Source organism: Mastomys coucha, unplaced genomic scaffold (genome assembly GCF_008632895.1).
Source record: "Mastomys coucha isolate ucsf_1 unplaced genomic scaffold, UCSF_Mcou_1 pScaffold22, whole genome shotgun sequence".
Taxonomy (NCBI): Eukaryota; Metazoa; Chordata; class Mammalia; order Rodentia; family Muridae; genus Mastomys; species Mastomys coucha.
In genome coordinates this window covers 223,098,899-223,115,933 of record NW_022196905.1, presented here as the reverse complement: position 1 = coordinate 223,115,933, position 17,035 = coordinate 223,098,899, and the positions used below count along the sequence as shown (strand labels likewise).

The following is a 17,035-nucleotide window of genomic DNA, read 5'->3' as shown; positions in this document are numbered from 1 at the left end:
CCGCCCCACAGTCACTCAAGTAGACGGTCTACAAAGCCGAGACCCTGGAGGAAGAAGCTGGTAAGAACTAAAGCGCTCGAAGCGCAGCTAAGCTTGCCTAAGGGGCGGGGCCGAGGCCGTTTCCTCCCTGCCGGCAGTGCCGTGCGCTTCCTCGGCGCTCGGCTGGGGCGGCCTGGCCCACAATGAATGGCCGCCGCGGCTACCACTGCTGCTGAGGCGGAGGCCGCGGAGGCCGCAGAGGCGGAGGCCGAGGCCGAGGCGCAGGGGGGCGCGCCCCGGGCCCAGGCCCGGCCCCAGCTGCCGCTGCGGAGCCCGCCGGGAGGCCCCGGAGCGCGGCCACAGCGCAGGTGAGATGGCCCGCCCCGGGCCCAATCCCGGCCTCCTCCCGCCGGGGCGGCCCGAGGACATCCGAGGTTCCGGCCGAGGGCCGAGAGGGGAGGCCTCGGGGCGCCCTGCTGCGAACCAGAAGCCGAGCCCGCGGCGCTGACAGCGGCGGGAGGGCTAGGGTGAGAAGGCCGGATCTCAGCTGGCGGCCTACAGCGTCCAGCCGCGGGCCCGGCCCGCGGGGCTTGAAGGCCGCTCGAGGGAAGCGCGGGTCGCAGGATCCTTGAAGTAGCAGGGCCGGAGGGGGCGATTGTGTGGAGGCGGCAGGCGAGGCTGGGGGGGAGGGGAGGCCTCAGGCTGGCCAGGGCGAGGGGATGGAGGGGGGGGAAGGGCTGCGCTGCCGGAGGGGAAAAGCCCGGAGGGGAGCGGGAGGGCCGGAGCCTGCAGGTAGAGAGCGCCGGGGAGGGGGTGGGCGGGTCAGGTTACAGGCCTTGGGGGGCGGTGAGGAAAAGCCCGGGAAGTGAGTCTCGGTGGGGGTGGGCGGAGCTTGTTCGAGTGGGGGCGGATTGGAGAGCCCTGAGATGTTTGCAGGGGGTCGCACGAGGTCAGAGACCTGAGATGTGGGGATAAGCGGCAACTGGAGGGCATCAGGTAAGGCTGGGAACTACGATAGGAGTGTTTGGAGTTTCGAGGTGGCACAGAGCCTATGGGCTAGGATGTGGGGGCAGGTTAGGAAAACCTGATGTGAGCTAAGGGATCTACCCCCCCCACACACACACACACCTCCATGTGTTTGTTTAGGGTCAGTCAGAACCAGGGGGTTTCCTCTTTCCCAAGCCTCTTCTCCGAAACCTTGGCCAACAGCTAGCAAGGACAGACCGGCGGGTGGATGGGAGTTAGCGTGGGTTGCACCGGGTACCTAGTTCAAATATCTTGTTTTCGGTGTGGATGGCCCCCACTCCCGACCCCAGCCACCCAGTATGGAGGCAGCCCAGCAGACATTACCTGGGTGTTTTAGAGTCCTGAAATCGTTCTCAGCCTTCCGGCGCCGGAACCTGGGGGCTCAAGTCTAGAAGATGAGACCTCACAGCTTTGCTTTGTGCCCTAGCTTTCCAGGTCCAACCTGCTGCTTGGGCCTGAATTCTGTCTCCTCCTGGGAGATAAAATATTGGGATGGTGAAGTTCCTGAAGCTCTGTTGTGTCTTTGAGACAAAACAAGTACCTACACATCCTGACTTGTGCCTGGGGCTGGGGGGGCCGCGCTCCTGGTCCCAGGGCTTTCCCTCCTTGGTGCTCCTTCTAGGTCAGGTTGTATGTATGCTAAGTATGTAGCCAGCCGGTAAACTCATGGATTGCTCACCACCACCGCTGGGTCTTTGGCTTTCTCTTCTCAGAGAAAGAAGCTGGGGTTCGGGGTGGGGCTTGTCTCTGGTCATATGACTAGACTGTGGCCTATGCCTAGTAAATCAAGTTCGCCCTCCTTGGGTATCAGAAATTCCTGCTGTTCCAATTCCCTGTGGGACTCTTCTTGGACCTGGGCTTTCCCGGGCTCCCCGGACTGGTGCACTCAGTCCCCTTGCAGGAGTTCCTCGGAGTTCCAAAGAACTGTGTATGGGCTTCTTCATCCTAGGCCTGCTCATACCTCCTCTCCCATCCCGCATCTGGGAGCCAGGGGCATAGGGTCATGAAAGTGGTGTGGGAGTGGGATTTTGCTTTGCCTGAGCTTTGTTCTCCGCACTTTGGTTTCTTAGCACACTACCCCAGCTCTGGACTAATTGCTAGGTTAACAGTGTGTTCCTTGTGTTGGAAGGGTAAGGTTTTTGTTTCAGTATCTGTTTTTTTGGCTGCTGATGTTACTCTAGCTCAGGCTGACCTTGAACTTATTATGGCCTAAGCTAGTCTTGAACTATAGCCCTCCTGTCCATCATCCCAGTGCTGGGATTATATAGGAATGAGGCACCACACACAGTTTGTCTTGGTGACTTTGATTGGACATTCTCAGCACCAGAGTCAGCTACAAACTTCGGGGTGGCTGGTATCAGGCAGTCCTGGGTTTAATAATGACTTTCTTGAGTCTCCATTTTCCCTCTTATCCTTGGAGTCTCCAGAACACCACCTGCTGCCTGAGCTGTACCCTCTAGCCTGGTCTCTTGATGGGGGAGGGGAGGCTGAGGACTGGTCCAGCAGCCAGTGTTACAGAACTTGGTGCTTTCAGATTGTCCTCTCTGCTGCTGCAGCTCTCCAGGAAAACCTCCTGCCCATCAGTTGTCTCTGTTAGTTGGGCTGATGCCACCTTGGAATCTTTATAATTACCTTTTATTCTCACCACTGGCTGCTGCTGCAACTTTGTGCTTTAGCAGTTGATGCAGAGGCAGATTGCTGCATGTGGACCAAGGGGAGCTGCTGGGGCATAGACTAGCTGCTCCCAGGCCTTAGTGAGTCAGATATCCAGGACAGGTGGTGTCAACTGGTTACAACTGGAATGCAAAACTGGTAGGAGTTGGCCCTGCAGTATGAAGGCAGAAATGGACGGGTGATACCTCCACCTGCAACTAGAACAGAAGGTGCACTGGTCATATCTGCTCTTCAGTGAGGACCTGAGGCAAGTCCAGCCTCAGCTAAAGTGGTCAGTTTGCTTTCAGGGTTTTGTGCCCATTCCGTTGCTGAAAACTGAAGAAGCAGCTCTGAGTAACTAACATTCACAGGCTCTCTGAAATTTCTGTTCAGATGGTGATCTAACTTAAATGTTCTCTAGGGGTACAGAGAAACTAGCTGCTCCTGTTAATGAAGATGGTATAGCAAGACTAGGAGATGGTCAGTGGTGTGGGGGCAGGGAGTTCCATTGGGTAGTCAGAGGCTAGCATGATTTGAATAGTAAGTTAGCTTGGGGAGGGGCGGATGTTCTGGCTGAGGACAACACATTCAGAGCTTTTATTGAGTGTGTGCCAGTCTCCTGCTGAGTTACCAAAAACATTTTGTTTTTGTGAGAGAAGAGTGAGGGATGACTCTGGTATGGAGCAGAGATCTTTCATGCTGTCCACAAGAAAGAACTCAGAGGATCTCAGGGGTCTCCCTAGCATCCCCACAAAAAGTTCAGATCCCTTGACTTAAATCCAGAGTCACTCTTTTTTTTTTCTTTTCTTTTCTTTTTTTTTTTTTTTTTCCAGATAGGGTTTCTTTGTGTAGCCCTGGCTGTCCTGGAACTCACTCTGTAGACCAGGCTGGCTGTGAACTCAGAGATCCACTTGTATCTGCCTCCCAAGTGCTGGGATTAAAGGCGTGCACCATCATCAACCTGACCTGTTTAGTTTGTCATGGGTGGGGTAGACGCACTCCTGGCTTCTAAGTAGCTAGGATTGTCCAAGACAGTTATTTAGGATCACTTCCCACCATCAAGAATTTAGCTGGTGGCAGAAGCAGGTGAATCCAGAACAAAGTAGTGAGATCCTATTACCAACAACAAAAAAGGGCCTGATATGTAAATGACATTGGTACTATGTTCTAATACCCGGTATCTGGTTTGGGGTTGGGGGGATTATGGAAGAATCCTGTTGGCTATGTGATGGCACTGTGTTGTGAAGGCACGGAGGAGTTCGTTAGAGGCTATTGCCTGAGGTAATCCCTGTAACAGTGCAGCTTCCAGAACATAGTGAAAGTTATAAGGTGATAGAGTTTATAGACAGGAAGGTGCAGGAGTGACAGTACCAATGATAGCTGGTGGTGTTGCATGTCAGCTACAAACTGAGGTTGCTGTGTTGGCCCTTTTTTTTTTTTTTCCCTTAAAATATTTATGTATTTGTGGGGAGGGGGTAGTAACTGGTGGGAGTTGGTTATTTCCACCTTGGGGGTTCTGGAGATCAAACTCAGGTTGCCAGGCCTAGCAGGTGTCTTTACACATTAAGCCATGTCACCAAGCTATATGTTAATCTATTTTTTAGCCTGTTGTTGGGCCATTAGTACTCTGCATCACCGGTGGCAAGCATTTTCGGGGATTGAAGCCTAGTGGATGCAGAAATACCTCTATTTGCAGGTCTACATCTCCATACTTAACTGTAAATTAAAAACTAGTGACCAGCAGTGTTGTGTCTGTGTTGAACATGTACACATTTGCTTACTTTTTGTGTTTTTAAGGATGAAATCTAGAGTCTGTGCCTGCTGGGCACACCCCCTGCCCTGGACAGACTTTTGTTTCTTTTCCCCATCCCCTAAACAACAGTGTAATAGCTCCTGGTTTTGAGACAAGATCTTGTTGCACTTACATAGTCCAGACCAACCTTGAACTAATAATTTTTCGGCCTTGGTCTCCCAAATGCTGGAAATTGGAGGGTATAACTAGCTTCTTTTGATTTATATATTTACTTTCTTATTATATTTAAATTTATTTGACAGGACATGGAGATCAATCACAGGACAATTTAGGGGAGTCAGTTCTCTCCATCGTGAGAGTCCGAGGGAACAGACTCAGGACACTAGCCGTAGAGGCAAGCTTTACCCAGTGAATTATCTCCTTGACCCTGCAACTAACTACCTGGCTTCTGGCATCTCTTATGTAGCATTAATATTGGATTTGGTCCTAGAAGTCAGCCTGAGATAATCTAAGGTCTGGAGGCACTAGAAGTGCAGCTCAGTGGAAGAGCACTAGCTTGATATGGAAAGATCCTAAGTTCTATTCCCAGCACCAGAAAAAGACAGGAAAAAAAATCCACCAGAGGCTATGTTTATATTCTAGGTACTGGGATGTCAGTTTATACAAGGGACTGGAGCGTCTTTGTATTAAGAAACATGGGTTCTCCAGACAGGTCTGTTTTACTGTTTTAAGTTTTATTATAGTCTTGCTTTGTAACCTTGAACAACTAGCTCAAGTGGTCCTCCTGCCTCAGCCTTCCAGGTAGGTAGAAGCTCCATTTTCTTACTTGATAGATGGGAGAAACAGTCATATCTGACCTGTAGGGGCTCTCAGCCAGGGTCCAGAGCTGTGTCTCAAAAACAAATAGGAGTTGTTGCATTGTCCTGTTTAGGAGTCCATGGTCCTGGGTCGTCTCCAGTGCATCTCAGGAAGCCCCATCTACAGTGGAACTGTCCTCCCTCGGCCCTGGTTATGCCATTGTTACCTCAGGGCCTCTGCATTTGATCTTCATTCTCTCCGTTCTCTTTTGGGTCTGAAGGCACTCGTAAAGTGGACTGACTGGGACTTAGAAGAATAGGCTTATGATCAGACGTGCTGGCATTTCCAGGCCAGGGCTCCTAAAAACAGGCGGAATGGCTGCTGGACTCTGTACAGATCTGGAAGTTCTGTTAGGCAGAAGTGGAGTGTGGGGGCTACTTGGAACAAGTAGGAAGATGTACCAGACAGAGGTACCTGTTCCTAGCTCTGTAGGTGGAGGGAGGAGATGGAGGAGTATATAGGCAGGAGGAAAACCAGGCCAGCCTGCCCTTTGGGAGACCCTGTGGTAAGGCCCCGGTAGCCAGCAGACTCCTTTTCTGTCCAGAGTGCCTGTCTGCCCTGTTTGTGGCTTCTCTGGGTACTGGTGTTTCCACCTGTGAGATGCGTCCTTCCTAACTGCTTCAGCATTGTCTGTCTCGTGAACAGGATTCAGGAACAAACTTGGGCTTGTTCTGTGTGTGATCCAGGTTTCTGTTTTTGCCTCCCTGGCCTGTTCTCCTAAATCAGATGTCAGGAAGGCTCATTTCTTCTCAGGAAATACTCTGGGGAATGAGATGGCCTTATCTGAGCTGTTACCAGGCACTGTGAAAGGGAGCTACTGTTCATCCTACTCCTGCCATGAATGTAATGTCAGCCTTTCAGGGAAAGAAAATGAATTCAGTGTGGGGAGGGAAAAATGCCCTAGCACTTGGTACTTGGGAGGCAGAGGCAGACAGATCTTGGTAAGTTCAAGGCCAGTCTACATAGGAAGAGAGTTGTTTGTTGTTGTTATTGTTGTTTTGTTTTTTCATGATCTATTTTTATTCACATTATATCCCAATCACAGCACCCTACATAGGAACTTTTTTTTTAAAACATTTATTTTTTTATTTATTTTATGTGTATGAGTACATTGCGAGCGTAATTCATTGTAGCGTCTGAACAGAAGAGGGTGTCAGATCTCATTACGGGTGGTTGTGAGCCACCATGTGGTTGCTAGGATCCGAACTCAGGACCTTCGGAAGAGCAGTCAGTGCTCTTACCCGCTGAGCCATCTCACCAGCCCAAGGAACTTTTAAGCCAGCCAAAGCTACATAATGAGACCCTGTCTCAAAAACAAAGAACCCAAGAAATTAGATGCCAGCTGATTGTGGTGCTTCACATACTTGGGAGGCTAGGGAAGGAATTCAGTGTCATCCTCTGCTATCTTCCTTAGAGACCCACCCTGTCACAAAAATAACAGCCAAAAAACAAACCTAGGATCCATACAAGCCGGTCTGGATGGGAGTATGTGTGTCCCCATTGTACTGTTAAGGTTGGCGCGAGCTGCTTTGCCACTGAGCTGCCCCAGCAGAAATGCATTGTTCACACTTTGGAGGCTGGAAGTTCAAGATGAAGGGACTACAGGCTCAGTTTTCAATGTCTGCTGGGGCTGTAGAAGGTGGTGGTCAGGGAGGGGTAAACAGGCTTCCTTGAGCCTCTCATGAGGGTGGAACCATCATGAATTAATTACCTTCCAAAGGCTTATGCCCTCACCCCACCCCGCCCCTTTGAAACATGGTCTCTTTTGGCCCAGTCTGGCCTTAAACTTATCTTTTGACTCTACTTGGCAAGTAGAGTCAAAATAGGTGGGTGCCACAATGCCTGCTGAAGTGCTGCTTGCATTAGAAGTAGATTTTGACATGGCAAGTTTGTTTTTCTTTTTTGGAGTTTTGATACTGTTTTGAGACTAAGCTCAGGCCAGCACAGTTCTTTTCCTCATCTACTCACTGCTGTGACTACCCATATGCACCATCATACTAGGCTGGTATGTTTCTTTGTTTTTGTGGTGCACAGGTATAAACAACCCACACGCACACACACACACACACACCCATGCCTTTGTGACTTTGATGGGGCTCAAGTGTATTGCCTGGGCTGCCTTCCACAAAAGCCAGTGGTCTGTTCTCAGGAAGTATCCTGCCAGCCCCCTTTCCACAGTGAGTCAACTCACTATGAGTCTGAAACTCAGTGACATCATTTCAGAAGTTCCATCTTAACTTCTTCTTGTCCTGAGGTCACCTGTCTGAGAAGGTCAAGACAGTTCTTCAGAGCTTCACTCTTGTTTTAGACATGGAATTAGATTTGAGGACTGATTGGTTGGGGGGGGGTTGGTTGTTGTTGTTGTTGGGTTTTTTGTTTGTTTGTTTGTCTTAAATAATGTGTATAAAGGGGCTGGAGAGATGGCTCTGGTTAAAGAGCACTGGCTGCTCTTCCCAAGGACCTGGGTTCAATTTCCAGCAACCACATGGCAGTTCACAGTTGTCTGTAACTCCAGTTCCAGGAGATCTGATACCCACACACAGATATATAAAATAAAATTATTTTTAAAATGTGTATGAGTGTTTTCCCTGCCTGTGTGTACATGTGCTGTGGTTCCTAGGGAGGACAGGAAAGGGTATCTAACTCCTAGGATCTAGTGTTAGAAGCAGTGGAGTTGAGGTAGTGCCTAAGCTGATCTTGAACTATGTTCAAGTTGTCCTTTCCACCTCAGCCTCCTGAGTAGCTGGAACTACAGGTATATGCCACCATGCCTGGTACAGTCCTAGTGTCTGGGATATAGTAGTGAGCCTCTTGGGTGACCTTTCTGCCCCTATGGGGCCTCCATGAAACAAAGATAAGACCCCATTTACCTATAAAGTTGTTTTGACTGTCATACATGTACTCTGTGTGTGTGGGATGGTGCTGCAATTAAGAGTTGCTTGTGCTGGGCGGTTGGTGGCATACGCCTTTAGTCGAAGCGTTTGCAGGGCAGAGGCAGGCCAATCTCTGTGAGTTTGAGGGCAGGCAGGGCTATACAGTGACACCTGTCTCAAAACAAAGGTGCTCGTTCTTGCAGAAACCTGGTGTTAGTGTTCCAGAATGCACGTGGTGGTCCACAACCATCCATCACTCCGGTTCCTTCTGACCTCTAAGGGCACCAAGAATGTTGGTAGTACACAGACATAATTGCAGGCAAGCATACAACATGAGTAAGTGTAGTTATAAATTTTTTAAAACTAAAGGTAAAAACAGTAGTGGTGCACAAGGGAGTTGGAGGCAGAAGGGTCTCTGAGTTGGAGGCTAGTCTGCTCTACAGAGGAGCTCCAGCCAGAACTATATAGTATAACCCTGCCTCAGTCTACCCTCTGCTTGCTGGGACTACATGCATGTTCTGCTTCAACTGAGTCATCTTCTTCCTTTTTTTTTTTTTTTTTTTTTTTTTTTTTTTTTTTTTTTTTTTTTTTTAAGATTTATTTATTTATTATAAGTACACTGTAGCTGTCTGAAGACACCAGAAGAGGGCATCTAGTCTCATTACGGATGGTTGAGCCACCATGTGGTTGCTGAGAATTGAACTCAGGACCTCCAGAAGAGCAGTCAGTGCCCTTTTGTTGTTGTTGTTTTTCAAGACAGGGTTTCTCTGTGTAGCCCTGGCTGTCCTGGAACTCATTCTGTAGACCAGGCTGGCTGTGAACTCAGAGATCCACTTGTATCTGCCTCCCAAATGCTGGGATTAAAGGCGTGCGCCACCACTGCCCCTTGGCACAATCAGTGCTCTTAACTGTTTGGCCATCTCTCCAGCCCCAATCATTTTCTTAAAAACCAGTCAAGTAAGCCAGGTAATTTACCCAGCACCTGGGGAGTCTCTGTGTGTGAGATCAAGTCCAGCCTGGATCTGCATAATGAGATCTTGTTTCCAGAAAAAGAAAAAAAAATTGGAGCTGGGTGTGGAGGCTCCCCAGCAGGGAGGACACTGAGGCTAGAGAATTGGTGCAGGCACATAGCAGAAGCTTGTCTAAACATAAGGCAGTAAGAAATCCCTTCTATGTTTGCAGATGAACGTGTGCCCACCAGGTTCACAGTTTAAGGTAGAAAAATATACTTGGCACAAATTCCCCATTCTGTACAGAGGAAACTAGTTGTAGTCTCCCCTGTTTGTTTGGGGTCAGCGTGTGGCTTGTGCAGCCTGCCTCATGTAGGCAAGTGCTTTATCTGAGTCCTATTTGTTGTTTCTGTTCAACAGTTTCGTTGAGCTATACCATGCACTCCACCCTTTTATACTGTAATAGTTTTTTTGTTTGTTTGGGTTTTTTTGTTGTTTGTTTGTTTGTTTGTTTTTGAGATCTATTTTGTGTAGCCTAACCTATATCTTTAGGCCGTGTGGCTCCTCCCTGTCCGTCCTGCAGAGTTCCTAAGACTACCACACCTGGCTTTGTTATGGTGTTTCATGTATTCAGAGTTAGGGAACGATCAATCATTGTTAACTTTAAATGATAGTTCATTATACCGAGAGTAAACACACATTCTTATGCTCTAAGCAAATCCTATTCTTCTTTCCCAGCTCTTTGCAACCTTCTGTTTTATGTTAATGAATTTGCCTTTTCTGGAGACTTCATGTAAACGGAATCCTATGCCACACAGTCCTTTGCCACACAGTCCTTCTGTCTGGCTTTTTCCGTATCATATGAAGAACCTTGAGACTTTTCCTAAGTTGATTTTCATATCCTCACCAGCAGTGTGAGAGAGTTCAAAGTTCTCACCTTTGGAAGTGCCTGCCATATTTTTCTGTGGAGATAGAGGTGGCTGGAACTTAGAACCTTGTTCACACACCCAGCCTTTTGCCTGCTTTGTTCCTGCTTTCAAGCCTATAATATGAAGCTGTTTTGCATTATGGTTTGAATGTGCATTTTCATGGTGACTAGCTGTATGATTAGTGAGTGTGTTAAGGCCATATTCTGGGCCACAAACTGTGGTATTGTCATGCAACCAGCCATTCGTTTTGTTTTGTTTTGTTTTGTTTTTGAGACGAGGTTTCTCTGTATAGCCCTGGCTGGCCTCAAACTCAGAAATCTGCCTACCTCTGCCTCCCAAGTGCTGGGATTAAAGGCATGCGCCACCACTGCCCAGCTGCCAACAGCCATTCTTAACATGAGTGTAAGAATGTTGGTGCCCGCTGGGTGGTGGTGGCATACACCTTTAATCCCAGCACTTGGGAGGCAGAGGCAGGCGGATTTCTGAGTTCGAGGTCAGCCTGGTCTACAGAGTGAGTTCCAGGATAGCCAGGGCTATACAGAGAAACCCTGTCTCAAAAAAAAAAAAAAATGTTGGTGCCCTGTGCCTGTGTCCTCTTATGTGCAAGAGACTGATGTTGGCCATCTGTTGTCAGAGTCTGTAGGTCTAGTATCCTCACATTCAACCAACCATAGATCCACAAAAGCATTCCTCTGATGGTTAAACTCAGTGGTAGAGTATGTGCCTAGATTATGTTAAACCCTGGGTTCTTCCCCCAGCACTGATCAGAACACTTTAAGGTTCTTTTTTAAATTACTATTATTTTATGTGCATGAATATTGCCTATATGTGTGTATGTATACATGTGTGTCTGTTGGGTCCCCTGGAACTGGAGGAATGGGATGGTTTTAAATTTGGATGCCAGGAATCAAACCTTGGTCCTCTGTAAGAGACAAGTGCTCTTTACTACTGAGCCATGGGAAACCTATCTCCAACAGAACAGACTTTTGAATATGGAAAGTAATCTGTACTGCTTACTTACATCAAACCAGGTAATATCAGTGCTAGAGATCATATACTGTACATGAAGCACATTGGTGACCCCCAGTACCTGAGAGGTAGAGGCAGGAAGACCAAGATTCAGACCAGCTGAGTAACCAGGCTCAGGAGCTCAGTAGTGGAGCACTTGCCTACCATGCTAAAGGCCCTGGGTTCTGTCCCATGCTTCACAAAAAAGCAAAGGGGCTTGAGTGGCTATGCATAATAGTATCTGTAATGTCCTTGCACCAGTCCCCTGCAGGGACTTTTAGGATGGCTCAGTCATAAAGGCAGGGCTGTGAGGGGACAGAAGCAGAAATGGCACTGCCATTCTTAGATGTATCACAAATTTTACCATATGGATGTTCTTTCTGGCTCCCACATGCTCTCTCCTGCAGGAGGTGAGGCTGCTGAGGCAGGGCAGGGCAGGGCCTTTGTTGGTTTCTGCCACCTGACCTGTCCAGTGTCTCTCCTGTCCTTATGCAGCTGCTGCCATGGCGCAGACCCTGCAGATGGAGATTCCAAACTTTGGCAACAGCATCCTTGAGTGCCTCAATGAGCAGCGGCTACAGGGACTATACTGTGACGTGTCAGTGGTGGTTAAGGGCCATGCCTTCAAAGCCCACCGTGCTGTGCTGGCCGCCAGCAGCTCCTACTTCCGGGACCTATTCAACAGCAGCCGCAGTGCTGTGGTAGAACTGCCAGCCGCTGTGCAGCCACAGTCATTCCAGCAGATCCTCACATTTTGTTATACAGGCCGGCTGAGCATGAACATGGGGGACCAGTTCCTGCTCATCTACACAGCCGGCTTCCTGCAGATCCAGGAGATCATGGAAAAAGGCACTGAGTTCTTCCTCAAAGTTAGTTCTCCAAGTTGTGACTCCCAGGGCCTGCACCCAGAGGAGGCCCCATCCTCAGAGCCTCAGAGCCCTGTAGCGCAGACATTGGGCTGGCCAGCCTGTAGCACGCCACTGCCCCTTGTGTCACGGGTCAAGACAGAACAGGAGTTGGACTCAGTACAATGCACACCCATGGCCAAGAGGCTGTGGGATAGCAGCCAGAAGGAGGCTGGAGGCAGTGGCGGCAACAACGGCAGCCGCAAGATGGCCAAGTTCTCCACGCCAGACCTGGCCCCGAACCGGATGCCCCAGCCAGTCTCAGTGGCCACAGCTACAGCAGCAGTGGCTGTCGTTGCAGTGGGGGGATGTGTGAGTGGGCCCAGCATGTCAGAGCGGACCAGTCCCGGTACCTCCAGTGCTTACACCAGTGACAGCCCCAGCTCCTACCACAATGAAGAGGACGAAGAAGAAGATGCGGGTGAGGAGGGCACAGATGAGCAGTACCGGCAGATCTGTAATATGTATACAATGTACAGTATGTTGAACGTTGGCCAGACAGGTGAGTGCCACCCCTCCCTTACATGCGTGTGTGTGTGTGTGTGTGTGTGTGTGTGTGTGTGTGTGTGTGTGTAACATGAACATACTTGACCCCTGTTCCCACAGCTGAGAAAGTAGAGGCCCTTCCTGAGCAGGTGGTCCTTGAGTCCCGCAGTCGCATACGAGTCCGACAAGACCTGGCATCTCTCCCAGCTGAACTTATCAACCAGATTGGCAATCGCTGCCACCCAAAGCTCTATGATGAAGGTGACCCCTCAGAGAAGCTGGAGCTCGTGACAGGTGCGCTGGCTGTGCTTTCCTTCCCACCCCTGTTGCTCTTCGAGCTAGCACCCTACCTCTGTGTCCCAGGGCACCTGACACTCTCCATTCCCATTTGTATAATTCTTAGTAGTAGATGCCCTGACAAGAGAGGTTAGGGTAGGTGAGTTGGGACTGGGGATATGATTCAACTGGTAATAATTTACCTAGCATACATAAAGCCCTGGATATCATACCAAGCACTGTATAAACTAGGCATGGTGATATAAATTTATAATCTCAGCACTCAGGAGGTGGAAGCACAAGGGTCAGAAGATCACTGTCAGCCCCTGGGATACATGAGCCCTTGTCTCAAAAACAAACCAAAAAAACCTATTAATTGAGTTTAAGCCTGGAATATGACTCAGTGCAGAAACCAGCATGCTAAAGAGATCCCAACTTTTTTTTTGTTTTGTTTTTCCGAGACAGGATTTCTCTGTGTAGCCCTGGCTGTCCTGGAACTCACTCTGTAGACCAGGCTGGCCTTGAACTCAGAAATTTGCCTGCCTCTGCCTCCCAAGTGCTGGGATTAATGGCGTCCCATTGCCTGGCTTGTTCTGATTTTTCAAGACAAGTTTCTCTGTGTATCCCTGATTATCCTAGAACCCATTGCTATGTAGACCAGGCTCTCCTCAAATTCAGAGATGTGCTCACCTCCCTCCCGAGTGCTGGGGTTAACCTCCATCAGGCTAGATTCTAAATTTTATTCTCACTATTACAGTGGGAGGTGGGTGAGGAGAGTGGTACAGAGCTATCTCCAAGTAAGGAAAGATACATCTGGGTTCCTAGATTAGAGTGTGAAGCCACCCTGGACTACATAGGAAAACCCTGTCTCAACCAAAAAGAAGGGAGCAGAGAGGGAGGAAAGAGAAGTTGATTTGCTTCTCATCAAAGACCAGTCTGTAGGTTTCTAGGTCATGTGAACTAGTGGAGATAGGGTGTGGTTGGGCCAGCAGGTTGGGGCTCACTGCCACTGGGGCCTAAGGCCTAGTCTTCCTGGGCCTTCTATCACTATGTTTGTATCTACCTGGGTGTGTTCAGAGTGCCTATGGCACACTTAGGTGTTCAGACTAGGTGAGTTGAGATTTGGGCCCAGATCATGTGACCTTTCTTACTAGGCACCAATGTATACATCACAAGGGCACAACTCATGAACTGCCACGTCAGTGCAGGCACGCGGCACAAGGTCTTGCTGCGGCGGCTCCTGGCTTCCTTCTTTGACCGGTAAGGTATACCCCAGAGCCCCAGGGTTGGGGAGCATGTTAGCCTTCCCTCCTCTCCCTGAAACCTCTACCATCTACTCTGATGCTCACCACACTTCTACCCTTTCTCCAGGAACACGCTGGCCAATAGTTGTGGCACCGGCATCCGTTCTTCCACTAATGACCCCAGACGCAAGCCACTGGACAGTCGTGTTCTCCATGCCGTCAAGTGTGAGTGTTCTGCTGGGGCCTGGGTTGGCAACTGGCCAATGTGACGGATGGATAGAGTTGGGACTCGATGTTGGTTGGTTTTGAGGGTTTTGTTTGTTTTTGAGACAGGATCTCTCTACATGGCCCTGTTTGGCCTGGAACTAATTATATAGTTGTTACTATGCTGTAGTAATAATAGTGTTGTGGTTGTGGTCATTGTAGTAGTAGGCTAACTAGTTATAGGCTGGTCTTGAATTCTCAAGTGCTAGGATTTAGAAGCCTGAGCCACCATAAAGTGCTTGCCTCAGAAGTATGAGGACCTGGGTTCAGATCCCCAGCCATCACAACAAAAGCTAGATGTCTGAAGTCTTGGACCTGGGCAAACAAGACACGAGGGTCCCTGGAGTTCACTGCTGAGCTCCAGAGTCAGTGGAAGACCCCTCCCCAGCCCCCACCCCACCCAAAAAAGAAAGAATTGGAGGTCGGGGAAGTGGCTTAGTGTTGGTGAGGCTCCAGGGTGGCTGAGGTTTGATCTCAGAAGGCGCATGGAGGTGGAAGGAGAGAAGCAGGATGTCATAATTATAGGTTTTTTAAAGGGGTACACTCAGGAGACAGAGGAAGGAGAATCTTTTTTTTTTTTTTTTTTTTTTTTTTTTTTTTTTTTTTGAGGACAGCCAGGGCTATATAGAGAGACCCTGTCTCAAAAAAAGGATGGGGCGTTGAAGGTCAGTGAGGTGGTTCTGCAGCTCAACAAGCTGGGTTTGACCCTCTCCATCCCTTCTACAAGTTGTTCTTTGTCACACATCCAAAGTTTAAAACTTTAAAGAGAAGGTTCTGACCAGCACTCAAGAGTCTGAAAGAGGAAGAGTTCAAGGTTAGCCACAGCTACATTGGAAAAGTAAGGGAGGTTCTGAGGTCTTTGTGGGTTACTGGGAAAGAGGATTCAATAGGGAGTTTCTTCACATTTGGCATATAATATGGAAAGACCTGAGTGTCTTTGTCAAGCAAGAGGCTCTCAAGTCTAGGGTAGTCAAGAGAAGGTTGAGGTGGCCAGAGGTGTCAAAGGGCATGTCTATGGCATTGGCAGCCACTTGTCAGGGAAGGCCTAGGTTGGCATGAGTAACTCCCAGGCTCTGAATCATATAGCACCACATTTCCTTGAGGGAGTGGTGAAGTGGGTGCCTAGGTGAGCAGCAATAGTTTGTTATCAATAGTGGTATCCACTGGACTTTCAGAGAAGCTGGGAGGCTCAATGGGAGGAGTCTAGGCCCAAGCTGCCTGCTCTACCCCCACAGACTACTGCCAGAACTTCGCCCCCAACTTCAAGGAGAGCGAGATGAATGCCATTGCAGCTGACATGTGCACCAATGCCCGCCGAGTGGTACGTAAAAGCTGGCTGCCCAAGACCAAGCCACTGCACCTGGTGGAGGGTGATAACTACAGCAGCTTCATCAGCGACACTGGCAAGATAGAACCAGACATGATGAGCATGGAACACAGCTTCGAGACAGCCAGCCATGATGGCGAGGCCGGCCCTTCAGCTGAGGTTCTCCAGTAACATACACGTGACACCCCCTCACTGGATGTCACACTCCCTTTCCTATCACACCCCCACCTACCACCTACCTGGTCACGATCTACTGTCTGTCCCTCCCCAGGACCTGTGAGGGGGTGCTCCATGCCCTCTATCCGGGTGCAAGAGCTGGCTGACCAAGGCCAAGCCAGTGTACCTAGCAGAGGGTAGTGCTTACAGCAGCTTTCTCAATGACCATGAGGAAGAGCAGAACTTGATAGGCATAGAATCTTCCACACAGACAGCCCCCTCAGTGAAGGTCCTCCAGTACCTGCCCAGGACCCTTCCATGGATGTCACACTCCCCTCCTGTCACACACATACCCCTACCACCTTAGTCACGAGCTACTGTCTGTCCCTTCCCAGAACCTGCAGGGGTGCTGCATGCTCCCAGCCCCTCTGCCTCCCTGTCATCCCACACCTTTTCCCCAAAGAAAGCTGGGCTGGGTCAAGAGAGGACAGGCATCAGGTGGGATCTGTGACCTTCCTCAACACTCAGGGGGAGCCCTGGTTCCCCTTCCTCTTAGGCATTTCCCAGCACCAGGCCCGGCTAGGGGACGGGCAGGACTCAAGAAGAGCCTGCCCCTCACTGTGGCTGCTTGGGACTCCACGGGCCCAGGGGTTCTCTGGACTCCTCCCACCATCCCCCAGTGCTTCCACGTCTCCAAAAGCGCCTTCCTGTCCCTCTCGTCTGTCCCTGCACCTTGGGGCTGGGGTAGGTGAGGCCAAGAGGGACTGTCTACTTTACAAACTGAGAAAACAAGCCCAAAAGGCTTAGAGAAACTCTAGAACTGACCCTCTGTGACAGCCTCTATTATACTCCTCTTAGTCCCACCCTGCTCTGCTTCTGTGGGTCCTCTCAGCCCAAGAGGTCATTCCAAGAGAGCAGTGCTCCTGTGGGCAGGTGAGGGTCTCAGGACAGGTTTCCAGTCTGGCAGAATTTGTGGGTGTGCGTGCGTGTGTGCGTGCGTGCCTGCGTAGAGTGTTTGCTTTTAAAAACATGAAGATCAAGAGGCAGCAAGACCAGGGTCGGAACCAGGGAGCAGGCTGGGAGACTGCTGCCCTTCTCCCATCCGACCCTGGGCAGGGCTCCCAGCCCCCACCCCCTGTACATAACTTTTTGAAACATTTTTTTAGCGAATGAAATATTGAAGTATAAGATTTCCTTTTATTTTTCAAATCAATGGGAATGTGTCTGAGGTTCCCTGGGTCCCTGGGCTGTGGAAGGCAGGATGCAGGGAAAACTGAATGTGTGTGTGTGGAATGTGGGTGCATGTTTCCACAGGGGCCCAGTCCCAGTGCCCCAGGACTCCTGTGGA

At 49.7% G+C, this 17,035-nt stretch overlaps 1 protein-coding gene across 1 annotated transcript; it reads left to right on the top strand.

Moving 5' to 3' along the window:
• The first annotated feature begins 145 nt into the window (after nucleotides 1-145).
• Nacc1 (nucleus accumbens associated 1) lies at nucleotides 146-16,875 on the top strand. Its single transcript, XM_031340577.1, has 6 exons — nucleotides 146-347; nucleotides 11,525-12,436; nucleotides 12,541-12,714; nucleotides 13,851-13,956; nucleotides 14,068-14,165; nucleotides 15,440-16,875. The coding sequence occupies exons 2-6, from the start codon at nucleotides 11,533-11,535 to the stop codon at nucleotides 15,700-15,702; spliced, it is 1,545 nt and encodes a 514-aa protein (XP_031196437.1). The 5' UTR covers nucleotides 146-347; nucleotides 11,525-11,532; the 3' UTR covers nucleotides 15,703-16,875.
• The last annotated feature ends 160 nt before the right edge of the window (nucleotides 16,876-17,035 follow it).

What these genes read in the sequence shown, in the direction of transcription:
- Nacc1 (XM_031340577.1), top strand. Translation starts at nt 11,533, where the DNA reads ATGGCGCAGACCCTGCAGATGGAGATTCCAAACTTTGGCAACAGCATC. An exon ending in CTGGCTTCCTTCTTTGACCG is followed by an intron (nt 13,957 to 14,067) that starts GTAAGGTATACC and finishes CCCTTTCTCCAG; the next exon opens with GAACACGCTGGCCAATAGTT. An exon ending in TGTTCTCCATGCCGTCAAGT is followed by an intron (nt 14,166 to 15,439) that starts GTGAGTGTTCTG and finishes CTACCCCCACAG; the next exon opens with ACTACTGCCAGAACTTCGCC.